We start from the raw sequence: 12,389 nt of genomic DNA, 5'->3' as shown, positions 1-12,389 counted from the left end.
AATAACTTATGGCTAAAAGACATTTTATAATCATTTGAAGAAATATGTTAGAAGAAAATTGTCAACCAAGTTGATAGGTAGCGGCGCTACCTTTCGTACAATTTAACCATTTAATCCCTTCCATTTGAACTCTCAGCAAACCATGCGAGGTCAAAGTGCATTTCTGTAAAGTGTCATAAGGTGGAGGCCAGCTAACCTGGCTTCTACCAACAAGTTTCGACTGAAAAGGCTTACTGAAATCGGTGCCTGAAAGTGTGAAACAAAAAACAACTCTCATGGAAAATCCGCAAACACACGATGGCAAACTTTTTTTTTTAAAAACCCTTACCCAAACTTCCGGCAAATATGTTGCCAAACCTTTTTTGGTCAGTGCTCTCAGAGTTCGATCAACTTCCAGGGCACTCTATAGGAAACATTAATAACATTATCCGCTCCCAACGCCCAAAACAAATGCAAAACAAACTAATCAAACTTTTTGCAGGATAACCGAAACGACACAAAATGCGCAAAACAAATTGCTTTATTTTCTAATTCAGCTAGAAAGCATTTTCCATACTTTGTTTCCGAGCAGAATCTACGAGCGAGTGGGGGAAAAATCGAAAATCAATTTCTGTTAATGTGCCTGGGCCAAGAGTTTTTTGCCCAGAGACCTTGCCACCCATATAGCCAACTACCCAGCCACCCAGCGAACCACACACCCAACCCATGAAAACCCAACAGCATGCGTTGTTCAGAGCATATTTTTGCATAAAGTTTATGCAAACATTTTTACTCGAAACCCGCATAAATTACGGATGCCGTCTCGGTGCCCTAATAAACCCTATCTGCTGGATGTCTGGGACTTAGTAAGTGGCCCGGCTGCTCCTGCTCCTGCTCATGGTTCCAATGGTTTCAATGGTTCCACTGGTTCTGCTCCTGCTTATTTTGCATGTCATTTGCGTCTGAGCACTCTGTGGCCCAGATTTTGGCCCAGATCTGGAGGAGCTCTGCGGGTGCAGAATGGACCCAACCGGTTCTGTGCGCTTCTATTCGGTGTGCGGCAGATAAATCTTCAATATTTATAGCAGCAAACTTACCACAAAAATATGTATTTTCTTTCGGTTTAAAATTTGTAAAAAGCAGGCTGAGATCACAGTTGCTTCTGCGTTTACGTTTCTCCATTAGTCTATCAGTATAGAAAACAGCACACACTTTCTGGGCTCAAGTAAATAAGTATTTCGAAATTTTTTACTTTTTAAAAACAACTGTTGCAAGGAAAAGAAAACACTTGGATAGCATAATTTACACAGGACCTAGTGAACTAAATGCATTCATAAGCACTTGCCCGCAAGAGTATGTACCCTTATTTGTCGACTTCTATCAGAAATTTGTTTCATTTCTTCAATCTATAGGGAGACACATTCAGGCAACCTCAAAATGCCGCCCGTTTCAAAACGCCGTTTACCGAAAAAATCCAATACAAAAGTGAAAATAACGAGCACGCTTTCGAAAATTATAATGGAAGGAACTCAACAGTTGTTGAACTCGGAAAATAATCCAAATATTCAAGTTATTGAGAAACCTAGACTAGTGCGGTATTCAAATTCATCGGTTTACAGTGCGTTAGCCGAGGGACATAATAATAATAGCAACGCACATGGCACGATAGAGCTTAATTCTGAAATTAGTGATATGTCCATGGCATCAGTGTCGGTGAGAAATAAGCCGTTTGTTAACTATCTCCAGGATTTCTCCATAACTAATGGTTCCGTACCCCGAGAAAGTGTTCAGCAGGCCATCGTTCGATGGAATGAACTTACAGCTGAGCAACAAGAAGAATATAATCCTGAAAACTACGTTCTGAAATTATGCGATCAAGTGCATAATCGTGACGAAATTTTAAACGCAGTTACCCTGCATCCGGTTTATGCAATTACAAAAAAAATGCAGAATGCATTTAATGAATCCAGTACGTCCATGAACTCTGCGAAGAAGATTTCCTCCCAAAGGATACGTAAGACAATTAAGCGTTTAACACAAAAACCACAAGCTGTGGTGAATCCCAGAAAATCAATCAAAAAAGCAGGCAAAAAGGCAGCGGGACGTGTAATTTATAGTGGTTCGGCTTACAACAACTTTCTGCGCAAAACCCGTCAAGCCAATCCCGGTCTGATGATTGTGGAAAAGGCCTCCTTATGGCGTAAAATGACTCCTGCCGAAAGGGATCTCTATCGAAGTGTAAGCAAACCAAGACGACAGAAAACCAAAGTATCCAAGCGCGAAAATAAGCGAAAAACCTCACGGTCCACCCAGATTCCAGAAAGTGATTTAAATTTTTCGAACAGGGATTTCAATTTTCAGCATAATTGCCAACTAGAAGTTTGGAATGAAAGTCAAAATTCTCTAGAGGATGCTAACCGCTCCTGGTTCAAATTCGGATACATTGCGAAAGCATTAGGAAAAGTCAAGAGTATATTTAATTAACTATTTCTTTTACAAATATTGTACAAAACATTTGCAATAACTATCACGGGCAAGCGAGAAGGAAATTCGAAATTATATATTAGTTATTATTTCTACGAGATAATATAAGTGTTTACAAAACTGAAGATCTTAAAATCCCTTTCGAAAGATATTATTTCTACGAGATAATATAAGTGTTTACAAAACTGAAGATCTTAAAATCCCTTGAATTGATTTTAAAGGTCTTCTACAGCTTCGTTTTTTTTTCATTTTTTCTAAATGTATTTCTTAAGTGAGTCGGAGGTGGTTGAAGTTTTAATTCCCTATGCGGAATTATTCATCTGTTTGTGCAATTTGTGTGCTACTTGTAGCTCTGCCATCGCCATCTCCTCTCAACCCTGCACAATCATCGCCGATTTGTGGGTGGACTGGACACGGAGATGAGTCAAAGGGGCCTTTGTCTACACTCGACTTTCCTGCATTGGTTCCTGCTCCTGGGCTAACAAATTTCTCGCCATTGTTTACTCGGTTCAGAGTGCGTTCAGAGTCGTTCCAGCCCCCTGAACTCTCATAGCTGCTTCCGTTTCCGGCTTTGTTTTCGTTCCGTTTCGTTCGAAGGGCCCGGGGCAAGCTTTCCACATTTGGTGTTTATTTTATTGTACATTTGCTGCCGGCGACTCCGCTGAGCCGTGAACTGTTCGGCGTGTCATCATTCGCATTGGCTTCAGTTGCTGAACATCATCATCATCATTATCATCAAACCCGGAATCACGAACATTATCACCACCGCCATATCCATGTATGAGAGGTAAATTTCCACGGCGGCCCTAGACACAAGGACGTTGGGTCGGAGTTGGACGGTGTTGATGTCTGTGCCCGTTGTTATGTTCTGGCTGCTGTTATTGTTGTCTTTCGGTTGCTTTTTAACGTGCGCCCTTCGTGTTATTTACTTAACAATTTACTGAATAATTTACACTCCCTCCCCGCCCAGCAGATGGTGAAAGCCATCGTGTTGGGCATATTGGGCCAGGAAATCAGCGTGCAGTGGTGTTTATAGATGCACGAAAAATTGGGCGCACAAATAGGTTTAGAATTTTAAAATATTTTAACAGATTTACTACAAAATTTAACATAAAAACATTTTAAAGAATACCATTTTCCCTCAAACGCATAGCTTAATTTCATTTTACTTTTAGTCAAAAGTGCAATAGCTGGGTAGCATTTAGTCTAGCTGAAGCCGAGAAATTTTCCATAAGTTGCCTGTATTTTTTCGTTGCCGCTTCGCTTCCTGTTTGCTCCTTGCTGGCCACCCCCACCGCGCATACCCCTCCGCTTTCCACTGATGGGCGTTGAATTATGAACCTGACTTTCCTTTTGGGTGTTTCGGCGGGGGGCTCAGTGGAAAGTAAAACTTTCACCTGTGCTGTGTGCCCGTGAGCCTGTGTTTGTGTGTGTGTGAGGCTTGCTGTGGTTGATAGTTGTCCACAGAATCACACACACAGTGAAGTTACATTCGCCTGTGTTTACTTAGTCAAGTCTTTGACTGACATTTAATGCGGTTAGCATACGTGTGTGCGTGTTCGCTTCACTGTGTTGATAATGTGCATAATAAGCCCTAATTAATGTTAAATAATGAATTTTCTCATTTGCACGCCGTCAGCGTGGAAAAGGCAAGGCACTGCCTTCGGCATTTCCTTCTTTTCCATTTCATTTCGAGGCAAACACACGTCTTTCAGTGGGCTTCGAAATACTTGCAGTTTAACCCCACGATTGCCTCAAAAAAGGTTCAAATTTCGAGCTGATGGGGAGGTGGTTAGAAATGGGGGCATGGCGAGGTCCTTTGTTGTGGTTCGTGCACCTTTCCCTTTTTGAAATTTATCAAAGCCACAGCACAAACATTTTAAATATCAGCAAGGTTTTCTTCAGGGCACTTTGTGTGTTTGGCAATTAAATGACCTTATCAAAGGGGCTTTATCTGGTTCGCAAGCCATTTGACAGCCGTAATTTACACGAGCTTAATTGAATGTTGTACAAATTAATGACAAGAGCCGAAGGATAACAACGCAAAAGGGTTGTATCTGCAAACAAATACTGGCCATTCAATTATTTTGAGCTCCTGTCCAAAGTTGTAGGAACTCTTTTATAAGTCCAAACTCTGGTGAACTTCATTGCCAATCCCCCAATGAAGCCAATCCTCACAATGCCCAACTTCACGTGGCCAACTCTTTTAAATCAAGCTCTTTTGTTTATTTACAAGCATTTAACCGAATTATACAAGCAACTTTGCGCATAACAAATATCGAATTTGGCTCCTTCGAACCCAAAATCGTAATGCGGGATAGGATGAGAATGAGTTCGAGCATATAAAAAGTTCAAACTGTCAGAACTTTGACAGCAATATTGTTGAGTTTTATGTACAACAAGCGGAATAACTAAAACAGTGCAGAAATTAGAAACAACATACCGAAAATGTCCGAAAAACTTTGCCCTCGTCGAATCCTGCAACTTTTTCGCCTTGATTCTTATTAAGGATGTTGCTTTTGTTGTTCAGCCGATGATGATGGTGGTGGTGGTGCTGTTGTTGTCGCAGGAGAAAATCAATGTCGGCATATTTTATCCTTTTTTCATAGCCAGGCACAAATATACATGAAATATATATATACAAATAAAATACACCACTACACTGACACAGCAAGGGAGTAGGAAATCCAACCGAGAAGCCAGAAAAACAGTTGCCAAACTCAGCGTTTTTTTTATATAAATATATATGGCAGTTGATTAGCCGCCTGATGCTGTGGATTTTTATTATTACTTTGTTTGATTTTTTGCCCAACTTGGTTTTTCCTTGTTCGGTTTTTATGGGCCTTGATTTGATTGCATTTTGTTTGTAGAAAATATATGTATTTTTTGCTGTTTGCGCTGACACTTTCGCTGACAGCCCTTGGGGCAATTATTTTTTAGACCCGAAATCGCTTACAACGTTTTAATATTTTGTTTGATTTTGTAGTGAATACATGTTGGAGCGAGTGCTCCTCAAGTTTGTTGTTTGTTTTATTTTATCTCTGCCCCCCTCTGTTATTTTTCTTTTTTGTCACTTTTCGAGGTGGGTGGCATGCGCTGAGTGGCATGTCAATCAAAAATCAATCAAAATGTTCGCGTTTTCGCGCTCGTTAGCGTTTACACATGTTGTTGTCGCTGGTTTCTCAAATTGCGGCAAATGGATTTCAGGTTGTTTTCCGAATTTCCCGTCTCGCGTTACCCGGCGCACTCGGAAAATTCTTATGGCGACACGTAGTGCTGCCCCCCTCCCAACTCTTGCCTCTTTCCACTTGCCACTGTACACAGACACACACACACGCGCACAGAAACAGGGAAACCCAGGCACCAAGGAGTTAACTGCGGGTTAGTTGAGTTAACTACGGATTAGTTGACCGCCTGGTCAGGCCCTTTGCCTCTTGGCAGCTTTAATTCCGGCGGAGTGCTCCACGGGTGGGGTTACGGATCCGTCCGGTTCGGAGCGGAAAGAACGGAGCGGAACGGACTCGAACGGATCGACTGCGGCGTGTCTGTCGCTCACGGCGTACGCTTTTCAACTGCTGCGCCCGCAACGCTCGACGGATTTCCAGGCAGGCAGACGCCTCCGCCAAGTGGAAACCAGGCGGAGTTCGGCCTTCTCTCTCGGCCGCGTCCTCGTGCCTCGTTCTTCACTCGGCAAACAAACTGTTATACACGCTCTCTCCCGAGAGAGCGAGAGATTGTGTAGAAGAGAAAGAGCCGCAAGGGAAAGTCGCCCACCACTTTCACCGGTCTCTCAGCTACCTTATTTATATTTTCAATGTGATTTATACGCCTATTAAAATCCAAATCAACGGGACTTGTCAATTGCATACTTTTACCAATTGATATGACAATTAAAAAAGATAATTAATAAATACAACACGATAAAAATGCACTTAAAATTGTATAATTCATATAAAGTAGATGAATTAAAGTAAAAAAGGATATATTCGTTTTATACGGAAGCAACCAGGATTGAGAAGTTATGAAGAGATTAAAGAAAATACTATAATAAAATATATTTTAATAAAAAAATAATAAAAAAATAAAATAATAAAAAAAATAATATTTTAAACGATTAGAATACCTTTTTTTCGCAACCATATTGGTTTATTTTTTGATTATAATTTTTTTAATTTCAATTGAACTTTTTAAATTTTATTTTACGCCCATCATATATTTTTAAGTTATAAAACATTATTATAGTTATTGTTTGTGATATTATTGCCCAATTTCCTGGTGAACAATATCCCGTGCTATTTTATTTCTGGCTCTTCTCAGTATAAGAGCACCAACACAAACTGTTCCCAGATAATTTCCCCCTATGGGATGCTCTCCTAGTATCAAAGTTGGTATAACAGAGCACTCGTTGAGGGAGTCGGCGCCACTCTGGAAATGCAAAGCCCACAGCCAGAAAAGCCAACCTCAACACTAGCAGCTGACTGACCGAGCGGGTAGAAAAACTTCACCACGGACTCAGGCGTGAAAACTCCCAAGCTGAAGTCCTCAGCCGGCGGGATATGTGGCCGGAATCGGAGGCTTCAGTTGCCAGTGCATTTCCCCACCGCCCACTCACGGCCCCGCCCAAATACCCGTGACACCGAGCGAAGCGGGTCCCTGCGGAGGTGCCGAAAATCCATTTTGGCCAGAACCGAAGCCAAGAAGAAGTCTTGGTGGAAAAAAGAGGAGTGGGCGGTTGGCGAAAGCCAGCAGCGAAAAATATCGATTCGCTTCGATTGTTGTTGCCTGGCTGCCCGAATTGTATATTGCTTTATAAGCAGCTTCTGTCTTCAACAAAACATATATATATTTATATATATATGTATATATGTATGAAAAAGGAAAAAACAGAAGAAAATCAGCAGACCCTGCCCTGCGGTTGCTTATTTGGCTGCTTTAGTTTCGATGCCATCAAGCGAAGTCCTTTTCGCGATTTCAAAACTGGAAATAAAATAGAAATAAAACCAGAGATGGGAATTTTTCGTTTTACGCTGTTTTTCTTGTTTGATGCCTCTCCTTCTATCGAAATGAGTAAATAACCAATGAAGCAGATAGAAATGTTTATTGTTATTCTTCGGGGCTTTCTCTGCTTTGCGTGCTCCTTCCTCCTTGGTCATTCAAATCAATTCCGTAGGCAGCTTGTAGCTGAGTTTGTATCTCCGATTTCATCTGCATTTTTATTTAAATTTACATTGGCCCGGCATCAAGGACAAGATTGTCCTCTTGCCGAGTAAACGAGCCATTGCACATTATGAATGTTGGCTTACAATCTTTGTCCTCCTTCGCGAAAATGCTCCTTTGTCGGGAAGTACAATAATTAAGGCTGCGTTAAGTATACGCACCTTGGGCGCGGAGTGGTGCGGCTTGTTCGCCGTGTTCTCGGCTCCACTCGCGCATAGTTTGTGTCGCATTAAAACTATTTAAGTTTTTAATGCCCTAACAGCGATGATCTTGTGCCTGGCATATAAATTACTCAGTCGCCCCGTTTGGCCCCCGCCGTCTTTGCATTAACAGGGCTTCAAAGGCCTCCGCCAAGCCGCCACCCACCATTCGCCATCCACCCATCAGCCAGCTGAACGTCCTTGCCATCGAGCGTGGAAAGCGCGGAAGCAGCGAAGCTCCAAGATGTTGAACACTTTGCCAAAGTTTTTACTTGGCTCGTTGGCAATTTTTACTTTGTTGCTTTATAGGGATTTATGTTTAATCGGCCAAAGGTTACTTCGACTCACACGCACACACACATTGGGTCTTTGGCAGGACGACTTGTTAAAAGCTCCTTTGTTTTACAGATAGAACGAAGGACGAAAGGATAGGGGTAGTGAAATGCGTTACTTGCACTGTCAACGCCCAGATTGGAAGTAAGTTAGTCTTACGTGAATCACCTCAATAAATCAAAGTATATTTCTTTAAGATTCCTTTTTAAAATCGGGGTAATCGTCATCTATTTATTTCAAATTTATATATCTTTAAATTTTAAAACAAGTTGTTCCTCGAGTAGTAAAAAAAATCATCAAAAAATTTCAATGGGAATTTGAAAGCCATTCAACAAGTTTTAATTTCGTATTTTATTCCTCTATTTTTGTAAGCCATCTAACTTAAATGTACAGCTTTAAAAATTAATTAAATGTTTCAAAGCTCTTTCGCCGGCAGCTTTTTAACAATATTATTCCATTAAATACCCGGCAAAGAACAAATAAATAATCCAACTGCGAACTGAATTGCATTTACCCCTCGCTGTTGGCCGTTCATTAACCCGCTCTTAGCCGTTTATTTACTTGGATAAACTGTTACAATTGTCCCCAGCTCAGGTTCGGTCAATAAACGAACTTTCCTTGGCTTAATTGAAGAAGTGGCAGCAGCTGCATGCAAAGCAATCTCTTCTAGAGTTTGCACTCCAACAAATGGATATAGTCGTTTGAGAAGTCATTTCCGATTAGCTTTACTTAGTTTGTAAGTACTACAGTAACCTGATACTTTTCATAGGCTAAACAAATCCTTTATTGATTCTAGACTTAGATCTAAAAATAATAACACTATATTAGAGGACATAACAACCCGTTAATAGAAGCCTCAAAGTTTGGCCATGCAATTTTGAGGCAGTCCTAGGAGTTTTCTACAGTACTCACTCGGCGAAGGACGAACATTGATTGGTGTGCGAGACGTAGTTCTTTGATTTGTGTCTAGACCGATGAGCGCGTGCCCCAATGTTGGTGGAAAACGGAGGACTCGTGGAATCAAGAGGCCAACTTGGCTTACGAAAATTCATAGCCTGAGCGCGAAAGTTTATTAGATGCCCTTTGCTCTCTGCCTTTGTCTTTGCTTTTGTTGCCGTTGCCTTTGAAACGTAGCCAGAATTTTAATTTCCGCCTAGAGCGTGTCGCACGTGGCCGCACTGTCAAGGAAGTTGACAAAGCCGACAGCTTCTTTGAGTTTCGGCCAAGTACCGCCGACCTTTGTGGGCGTTGTGGCCCATCAAGTTGGACGGCTGTCTGTAATTATGACCCCCTCTAATTAAGACGCCAAATAGTTGACCTTAAAGCCAATGAAAAGTGTTGGCACACCTTAAAATAGAGCGGGATAAATTGAAAAAATTTTAAAAAAATGAACAGACAGGGAAACGGATATGGGAAATAGTTGGCGATTGTTTTCGACGCATTCGAGCGTTCGATGCACTCCAAATATTTGTTCAAATATTTGCCAACACGCTCCAGCTTTTCTGTTTCACTTCTGTTCGCCTTGTTAATGCTATTGTTGTACAACTTTTGTGCAAAATATTTTACGCCCCACAATTTCCTGGAAATCTACATTTTTGCCCACTACTTTTTTTTTGCATTTCGAATAGGGGGCAGTACTCGAACACATATACAGCTGAAACAGGCTGAGTACTGAGACAGACACACATTTATGAGAATGGCTATTGGCATCGAGCCATGGCCCAAAGCCTCGTGATGCAGTTGGCTCGTTTTGTGCCTTTCCCAGTCGGTATTTGCAGCTTTTGTTTCGATTTCCCGGCACCAGTGGGCCAATTTCTATTACCGAAACTTTGTATGTACCCTACAGGCATATAAAAATGCTATCAATCGGTGGCCATATCAATTTCCCAGTTGAAGGGTTAGCACCTCCGTTGGGCAGGTGTTAAGGGTCTCTTGGAATATTGCAGCATAGGGTTTTCCCTTAGTAATCGCCATGACTTCATTCTATAAAAGGGAACTGGATATTACAGTCTTATAAGAAAAATAAAACAATAACTATACATTCTTTAAAGTATTTCAAAATTATTCTTTAATTTAAACATTTGTTTGATGGTTTATAATAACTATTAATATTTGGTAATTTTTCAAACATTTGGTGTTAAACTGATATTGCGAATAGGTATAGATCTGATTATATAGGTTTTTCAACAACATTAACATGAATTTCAATGTCATCCCTATTCGATGAGAGCATTCCTTAGTCGTTCGCTTCGGCTTATCGAAGATTTGCTCAAATTAATACTTAAAATGCGCTGCGTTGTCAGGCTGGGATTTGTCTGGCTGCTCTGCCTGCCAAATGGGAAAAATGTTCGCTCCGCCGGTTCTGTTTTGGCACGGATTGCATAACAAATGCACGAGTCCTGGATGGTAATGGAAATGTCAATGCAACCCCCTGGTTTTGGGCCAAGTTTTTGGATGCGGGGCAAGGTGGTGGTGCTATAACTCAATTTAATGTGGAAATTCGGGCAATTAAAGAGGCAGTCGCACTGCAAAGGCAATTGCAATTTGCCCACTTTTGAGCACCGTGCAGGTCATAAAGTGAATCATTTAGAAGAAGCCTCGAGATGAGCATGCATTTGGGACTTCAGCCAGCCAGACTTGAGCTAGTGCAGCAACTCAAAACGGAAGCTGAAGAGCGCAATTAGCAGTCCTCCAGCCGAAAAGAATAAATGTCGGGCTAAATAGCTCAGTTAAATGCAGGGAGCTCGAGCTAATTGCGGCCCATTGAGACTTTGAGTTGGTTAAAAACTTACAGCACCTGAAGTGGCCGAGCAACCTCAACGACTCACTGATGTATTAGGCACACACACTCGTGCGGAGATATAATCTGAAGATGTTCACAAGTGTGCCACAACTGCCAAAAAGACAGCAAGGTTAATTGCCTTGCACTCTACAATGGTTTCTTGCATTTTGTATCTTGCATCTGCATCGGCACTTCACTCTGTGTGTGTATGTGTGTATGCAAAACAAATTGCAATTGTGCTGGTTGCCAAGAAAATTGAAAAATTCAGCAGTCATACAAAAACTGTAGTCCTGGGCATTCCCAACCAATACATACATACTAGGACCTCTTCCCTAAGGACTCACGTAAATGTATATGTGATAGGGGGAATCCCACTCCTGTGCATTCCCCCCTTTAGTTGCGTAATTTCAGTTGTCTTGGAAAACAATTTGTCACAAATTCGAAATTTATTTGCATCGTCTATGAGAATGGCTGGGGCTCGAAACCCTTTGACAGAAAATATAATATTCGAAATATTTCGCTTACAAACAATTAAAACAAAAGTACTGCTCGCATTTGGGGGAAATATAAACAGAATTTAAATTACATTTTGTAGTGCTATTGCGAACTGCACTTTACGGCTTTGAGTAAGCTGAACTAATGTGTGATTATTAAGTTGAACTAAGCATGCATAAAAATTGTACTTTATGCTCCGGCAATTTCGCATTTCGGTTATGTAAAATAACTGATGATAATAATCAATAATATACATAAAATATTAATATGCAAAATGCAATGTCAAATGTATGTAGCACTTTTTCAAGTGATAGTTATTTTGTTTGAAACCTCTCTTTTTTTTAGAGTAGTTATAGTGTAATAGGCGAATACGATTTTTTAGAGCACAGAAATTAAATGTTGTATATTTATAATTTATTATAGAAAATGGCCATTCACAGCGTATGTGATATAGTGGATAGGTGTACTTAAGTGGGCAGCTACTTTATGCCTTTTGCACTGCTCCGCATCTCGAGGCTCTTAATCGATATATATAAATATATAACATTTAATAAATTCTTAAGGATCCCCGGAATTGTTTCGCTCGGCTACGTGTGCGCCATCGAAATGGATTGCATTGTTCTTTAAGCACCTTCCATGCATTCCACATGCTGCACCATAATTCACACTTAACACTTGCATTTTTTCGCCGGGTCGAGGGTTGAGTTGTTAAGGGCCGGGGCCATTCTTTGGGGCAACTATTTCGCACTTTGCGGAAAAGTTTTTATGCCACTTTTATCTGGCAACACGTAAATATTCGTTAAAAGTTGAAATTTAATTTTATACCCCCGACGCATCTTCCAGATGCAGCAGCATCAGCAGCTTTCGCAGCAAGTGCAACTATTTTGCGCTGTTTCGTC

The 12,389-nt window shown here is 40.9% G+C and overlaps 2 protein-coding genes across 2 annotated transcripts in view; one reads left to right on the top strand and one right to left on the bottom strand.

Annotated features, from left to right (window-relative positions):
* LOC117144944 overlaps positions 1 to 6,133 on the bottom strand; it is a 43,260-nt gene extending 37,127 nt beyond the window's left edge. The window contains exon 1 of the mRNA XM_033310401.1: positions 4,907 to 6,133. The gene's annotated coding sequence lies outside the window, so the exon portion shown is untranslated. The remainder of the gene's footprint in view (positions 1 to 4,906) is intronic.
* Positions 1,160 to 2,648, top strand: LOC117144953. Its single transcript, XM_033310412.1, has 2 exons — positions 1,160 to 1,332; positions 1,392 to 2,648. The coding sequence occupies exon 2, from the start codon at positions 1,417 to 1,419 to the stop codon at positions 2,461 to 2,463; it is 1,047 nt and encodes a 348-aa protein (XP_033166303.1). The 5' UTR covers positions 1,160 to 1,332; positions 1,392 to 1,416; the 3' UTR covers positions 2,464 to 2,648.
* Positions 6,134 to 12,389: the final 6,256 nt, after the last annotated feature.

The sequence above is a fragment of the Drosophila mauritiana genome, chromosome 2L, assembly GCF_004382145.1.
Source record: "Drosophila mauritiana strain mau12 chromosome 2L, ASM438214v1, whole genome shotgun sequence".
Taxonomy (NCBI): Eukaryota; Metazoa; Arthropoda; class Insecta; order Diptera; family Drosophilidae; genus Drosophila; species Drosophila mauritiana.
This window is presented reverse-complemented; position numbering and strand designations above follow the sequence as displayed.

What these genes read in the sequence shown, in the direction of transcription:
- LOC117144953 (XM_033310412.1), top strand. Translation starts at nt 1,417, where the DNA reads ATGCCGCCCGTTTCAAAACGCCGTTTACCGAAAAAATCCAATACAAAA.